General features: G+C 40.7%; 2 protein-coding genes across 2 annotated transcripts in view; both read left to right on the forward strand.

Moving 5' to 3' along the window:
• Window positions 1-3,991, forward strand: part of josd1 (Josephin domain containing 1) — a 10,513-nt gene extending 6,522 nt beyond the window's left edge. Inside the window, exon 5 of the mRNA XM_005721793.1 lies at window positions 1,198-3,991. Within this exon, the coding sequence (XP_005721850.1) occupies window positions 1,198-1,297 (100 nt within the window). The 3' untranslated portion in view covers window positions 1,298-3,991. The remainder of the gene's footprint in view (window positions 1-1,197) is intronic.
• Window positions 3,992-6,126: 2,135 nt separating this feature from the next.
• Window positions 6,127-6,871, forward strand: part of cbx7b (chromobox homolog 7b) — a 13,530-nt gene continuing 12,785 nt past the window's right edge. Inside the window, exon 1 of the mRNA XM_005721794.1 lies at window positions 6,127-6,488. Coding sequence (XP_005721851.1) covers window positions 6,420-6,488 — 69 coding nt within the window. The 5' untranslated portion in view covers window positions 6,127-6,419. The remainder of the gene's footprint in view (window positions 6,489-6,871) is intronic.

A 6,871-nucleotide genomic window follows, 5' to 3' on the forward strand; every position in this document is an offset into this window, starting at 1 on the left:
GTCTGGAGTCTGTGCTGGCCACTCCATGTTTTCAAGCTTACCGTCTTGTTCTTTTTTCCTGAGGTAGCTCTGGTATAGCTTGGACTTATGTTTTGGGTCATCATCTTGCTGTAAGATGAACCCCTGACCAGAGGGTACTGCATGGCGCTGTGGTAACACCCTTTGTACAAGTCACCGACACTGGGTCCAGCAAAACAGCTCCAGACCATCACACTTCCTCCTCCATGTTTGACAGTTGTCCTTTCGCCTACTTGATGCTGTACAAATATCCTGTGTGATGATTTCAAATTTTGATCCAGTCCATAATACCATCTTCCAGTCTTCAGTGGTCCATTGGCAATGTTTCATGGCCAGGCAAACCTCTTTGTCTTATTCTGACGTCTTAACTATATTTTTCTTGCTGCAACTTGTCCGCTCAAAGTCTCCTCATCACAGTTCAGACTGAGACTTGCTTACTACGACCACTATTAAGCTGTGCTTGAAGCTGTTGTCCTCTGAGCCGCCTATCACGCAAGCTGTTAACTCTCAGAAACTTGTCGTCTGATTCAGGTGTGGCTTCGGGTGCGCCAGACATCTTCCATTATTAATTGCCTTTTTCTCACCATTTTTGTAGCAACACACTATTTTATGCAGCGCAATACTGTTCAACCGATGCTCAAGAGGGTATGGATCCAGTGTGTTCCAGTGTTTATGTAGACAGAGGGTTGGAACACCAGGTTTCAAGGCTTGATAAACCTCCGTTGCTGCAGAACAGTTTAAATTGTTAACCCATTTTATGTTCCATGAAAAAGGCCTTTTAGTATAATTCATTTAAGAAAAATTGCATTATTTCTTTAGTTTTGGGTAACCTTTACTTTTTTCTTTTTACCTCTGGCAGTTCATTTCAAGCTATTCACTGAACCTGAACAACTTGAATTACAATAAATAACTGGAAAAATTGGGGTGTTCTAAAACCTTTCACGGTAGTGTATGTGAAGCTGACTGCCGGGTCACTGGTTGGGGCCAAACATGCTGGTCTATCACTACATCTCCAGTTTGTGGTTTACAACTTGTTCTGCTGGGCTAAAAAATAATTCATTGAAGCTTTACATCAGCGTACACCTTGTTAATTTTGTTGTTGTTGTTGTTTCACTTTAATCACTTTCACTTTAATTTTAAAAAATGTAATTCTTTGTTTGATTTTTATCACATTCTCAGGAAGTTTCTCCACCAGCAGCTACGAGGGAAGAACTGTGAACTCCTGCTAGTCGTCTCAGAGGAAGTGGAGGCGCACCAGACATGGCGATCTGATGGCTAAGGGTTTAACCAGCCTACCACAGCTCTAACTGGGCCAGCAGTCCAATCGCAGAATAAACTGAAGAGGAACTAGCATTGTTGTGCTCAGCCAAACCCCTTTGATGCACACTTGCAGATATATATCTACTACACACACACACACACACCTTTTTTGGAGGTTTTGTTTACACAGCCATTGCTGGACAATTATCTGGCGAGATACAATGCAATGAAGGAAGCAAACACTTTACATACAGGGAGAATCAAAGAATCACAGCTCTTTCTCACGACACAGCTAAGACTTCTGAAGTGTTATCCTGTTTCTGCTATTCTTGTGGATTTTTTTTATATTGATGCATATTTTCAATGTCAGTTTTGATCTTTTGCTTTTGTTTTTTTCCCTTTTTACTTTTCTAGTTTCCAAAGTCATTCGAGTTCAGGCTTTATGAAAAATGCTATGTTCATGTGCCTGTCTCCTTCAGTGATCCTCCCCGCTTCTGTCATGACGTTCACTGATGTGTCTTTGTGTTTGTGTCCTTCCCTTCGTGTTGTAAAGCTCTCTTTCTCTTTGTCCGTATCACTTTCACCAAAGCGTGCCCTTCGTTGCCTCAACGTGACTCCATCTCTGTCTTTTTCACGTCACTGGTAAGAATCGGTGAGTGATCACGTTGCCAACTTTGTATACTTCAACACCTCCCAAACATTTCTGGCACAGACAGAGCCTTTGCTGCGGAGGCTCTGCCAACACAACACTTTTATATGGCAACAAAGCAATGCAACAGCACCCTGGCCAAGTAGACCCTCTAGTGGATGTTCGCCTAATTTTCAGTCAAGCAAGACATACCATCATCACCTATCCAGTTTTTCTGAAGTCTCAAACTTCTTATAGCATGCCTTGATTAAGAAGCCAATGCCCCATGACTGTTTTTTCCTTTTAAATCAATCATTAATCATAATGGGTCCAGCTTTAATTTAGCTTAAACACTGGTCAGCACAAGAGTCATCAACCTTCAGTTTGTCCATTTTCCCTAAAAAAAAAAACCAAATCACATTTATATAAGCTCCCAAAGTTAGAGTATCACTGCAACAGAGTTAAGTTTGCATATCCGAAAAGGTGGTGTTTACCTTTAGCAGGATTCTTTTACATATAATAATCAATTTAGTGTGACATTTCAAATGTAAGTCTAAAGGATAGATAAAAGTGTACCAGCAAAGCCTGTTCCATATTACAAAATGAAAAAACTTCACCATATTTTGTAGAGGCCGATTTGTTCCTGATGGGTTGCTTTTTTATGTATATGTATTCTACATATACATATACAGCATATAAATACATGTGTCAAATTAGAGCAGGAATTGCTTTTGTTGTTAATTCAGATCTGCTGAGGTGCAATATGGCATTGTATTAAAGGCAAAAGAATGGGAGTGTGTAAAACTCTGTAATGTCGCCGTAATTGCCCGACACATCCCTTTCTAACAAAGGTTACTGCACATATCAGATGGCATTTATATACTGATACTGAGATATCTGTAATAGGTGAGTGTCGTCTAAAAATATCAGTTAAGTCAGATACCAGTTGGGCTCTGTACGCCAGTTAACGAGAGATCATGCATATGAGGAAATGATTTTGTTTCCCTCCATCACCGACTTCTACTCAGAGCCACCAACATTTGTTAAGCGTCTTCAAAGTGATCTTTCACGCAGATGACACAACAGTTATCAACCCACTGTAGCCCCCACCCTACCTCTTACTTTGGCTTGCGAGTGTCCCCACCACAGCAGTCCTCAGTAGCACTGGAGCTCAGCCTATGCAGAGATTCTCCTTCTCTGTATCCTCTCATAAATATCCTGCCAAAATACAGCTCTGAGAGAATGTCAACGACTGTCCCACCAAGTCTTACGCAGCTGCTTCTGTTGCGTGAAGTTTCAATCTGTGGAAGATTTTGTTGGTGGCTTAGGGGAAATGAAACTTAAAAAAAAAAAAGCTTGAAGATCTTTAGGAGGTGTCAGGTGTAAAGAAAGTGTAAGTCGGAAAGTGTCCCAAATTTCCAGCCTTTACGCGTGCTGTGGGAAAGTGTAGTGAAATGAGCCTAATGAGAGATTCTGCTGTTGTAGCTTTTCGTATTTATCAACTGTTAAAACTGTTTGCTACTATAAATGTATTGTCTGTTGACGACAATATTGGCCTTAACTTGTTTACATTGAAAGAAACATATAGATATACGTTGCTCTGAAATATTGACGGGGGGGGCTGTGCAGTTTGGCGCCACTTCAGGAGGTTAATTCCAAAGCACCGACGAGAAATCCAGTAAGCAAAGAAACGAATCTGTAATGATATTTTCAGTTTTGCCGCCAAGGACTTTATGTTCTATTCAAACGTTTGAAATGACTTTTATAGGAAAAAAAGATTACTTTATTTTAATGGTGCATGTCTTATTTTAGAGTGACTCCAGCGCAGGCTGTTGGCCATCACCGCCTCGTTATATCCAAGCCGAGCAATCGTCAGTAATTTGTGGAGAGTTTTCAGCCCAATCACGTCGTGACTAGTGTGGCACATTTGCACTCAGCATTTGCCTTTTTCTTCTTTTTTTTTGCCATGACAATCCATTTAGCCCTTCCTATTAAAGGACCCTGATTGTCACTGTAATTTTCTTTTCAATAGAAATAAAATGCTTATATTGGCACTTTATGTATAAGCTGGTGTGTGGGTGTATTAAATGGGTGTCTATTTGCTTTCAAAGGGTCATTGTTGGGTTACATGTAGATTATAATGTTGCTATTCTGAGCCTCAGTAAGTGTGTGGAAAGTATGTCTCACTTTTACAATGACATGTTGCCCTTTAGAACATTTGTTCATTTCACAGGGAAATTGTGGTGCGTCAGAGAATGTAAGCCTTCATACCTTATATATTCGTCATACTTCAAGTGAAATATTTCAAATCTTTTTTCCCCCCCAACTTGATGATCTTCATGTAAGCTCATGAAAATCAGAAATCCAGTTTTTCAGACTATTTTTCTCTTGAAAAGTTTGTTCACTTCTACTCGGTTTTTTGTTTGGACTCCTTTACCAAGAACTGCTGCATTAGTGCATCGTGGCTCTGCTGAGGTGTTATTGAAGCCCAGGTGGCTTTGACCCTGTAGATGAATTCTCTACAGGGTTCAGGTCAGGAGCTGGTTGGCCAATGAAACACAATAAGGTGTTCAACATTCGGTAGCAGTTCTGGCACTGGAGGTAGATGCTAAGTCCCACTGGAAAAGGAGATCTGTGTTTCCATAAAGCATGTCAGCAGATGGAACCATGAAGACGATTGTGTTGACTTTGGACTTCATAACACACAGTGGGCCAGCCACCAACAACATCAGCATCATCACAGACCGTGGAAACTTCCCACTGGATTCTGTGCCTCTCCCACTCTTCCTCCAAACAACTATAAGGCCCAGGGAGCAGGATCAGCCCAGCAAAGACTTTGGAAAACATTAAGTGGAGGATAGTTTTTGAACTTTTAGTTTGAAAGCTTTTCCTATTGGTAAAGACCTAAGCACCGCCCAAAATAAATACCATTAATACTACACCAAATTATTAAATTAAATCATGTAAGTTTTTTATTTTTCATTTATTTATTTATTTTTCTGTGAGTCCACAGTAAAATAATTCACAGAAGAAACATTTCTGTAAATTAATGATTAAAAAAAAAAAAACAGGACAGCCTGGCCAATAAACTACCCAAACTCTTTCTGTAATTTTGCACATTTATCCTGTAATGTCACTGCGCCATCGCACCTAAGATCAAAGTGAGTTGTATCTGACTCGTGTGCTCTACGGCCTTAATTTCAAAATGAAGTGCAAAAAATTAGTTTGTGACTGTTCCCCACTATTCCTAAAGATGTCTGCTTGTGGTGCCTCCTAATGCACTAACACCAGCTACAGTCCACTGATTGCAAAGCTCTTCTAACGCACAATCATCTGAAGACTGGTCATCCTTTTTGCTTGTCCACTTTTTCCGACAGACAATCTATGCAGCAATGACCTTCTGTGGCTCTGGACAACTGTCAAGTCAGCAGTCTTCCTCATGATTGGGGAAGATCGCTGAGCTACTGAACAGTGGTTGCATGTGCTGAACTAGACACAGTATTGATACTAGCAGACTCATCAAACTCAAAAGATTTTTGTAAGTCAAAAAATACAATAATATAAATTATAACAGAGAAAAGACAATACATGTAAGGTGAAATATAATGCATATATAATAAATGAAAGCTTGCCTTTTTGAACTAAATGTGGGGACATAACAAACATTTTTACAATATTCTAATTTTCTGAGATGCACTAATAATGTTGTTTAAAAAAATGATAACTGCATCTGACAGCTGTATCCCTACCTCCTCTCCAACATGAAGAACATGAAGGTTTACAGTTAAACATTAAACATTTGCTTTACAAGCCCAGACCTGCATAAAAGCAAAGTTTGGTTGGGCCCCCTATTTACAGGTTAGACACCTGAGTTGTTCCACCAAACACTAAAAAGACCCTCTCACCAAGATCAACGTCATAATTCTGTGATCAGATATGTCACAATAAAAGTACAGACTCAAGAAATCCAAGCTAATGTTCGTTTATTCCTCTACACCTCAGGTACTAACCCTTTGAAAGCTGGCTTACTTTAAGTGCATACTTAAAAATGAGCAGCTTCCATACATGTAATAACGATATTATATCATAAATATTATAATAAAAGAATGACTGTTTATACTACGGTGCTGCTGCTTTAAGTGAAGCAGAGGAGGAAAGTACTATCACCGTCTTTGGTATCCGTATACACGCTGCATAATAAGGATGATGGGGAAGCTGGTGGCGCGCGCCGGAAACGCGCTTTGGGCCAGAGCGGGCGCGCGCGAAGCGGTGTGCAGATGTGTCGCAGATTTTGTAAAGTCACTGGACGCATGGAAAGAGCCAGCAAAAGGAAGTCGCTCTGGATAAATGGGCCTTTAAACTTTCAGGAAAACGAGGCAGCCGAAGGAGACACGCGTGGAAGAAGACGTATCCGAGGGAGGGCTGTCATACGCAGTTAACGTTAGCTTAGTTTGTCGGGGAGAGGGACGTTACTTTGACAGTTAAAAGCCAGCGGACGGCGGCGTGCGAAGAGATGGAGCTGTCAGCGATCGGAGAGCAAGTGTTTGCAGTGGAATCAATCGTCAAGAAAAGAGTTAGAAAGGTAAGCGTGTAAAAAACAAAATGCGGCCAAATTATCAGCCTCTCTAGCTCTCAGCACTTTAAGGAGACACGCTTTTTTTTTCTTTTGGTGAACCAGAATGCTACTTTAAAGATGCTAATGAAAGCTTTGGAGATTAAACGAGGAGAGCAGCGTTTCTAAGCTGGTTATCTAATTGCGGAGCGTATTGAGGGAGCAGGTGAGCGGAGGATGTCCCTTTAATTTGACACGGAGACTGTTGTTCCTGTACTACAGCTTAAAGTGTCAGGTGTTTGGCTTATAAGGCTTGAAGGAGGACGCGCTATCAACCCCAAAATACTCTGCCTTTGGGCCCATTTGCTCGCTAATTGTGTTTGGGTCTAAGTTACCGTGTTGTATTGACATGT

Source organism: Pundamilia nyererei, unplaced genomic scaffold (assembly GCF_000239375.1).
Source record: "Pundamilia nyererei isolate P.nyererei 1_Seehausen unplaced genomic scaffold, PunNye1.0 scaffold00005, whole genome shotgun sequence".
Classification (NCBI taxonomy): domain Eukaryota; kingdom Metazoa; phylum Chordata; class Actinopteri; order Cichliformes; family Cichlidae; genus Pundamilia; species Pundamilia nyererei.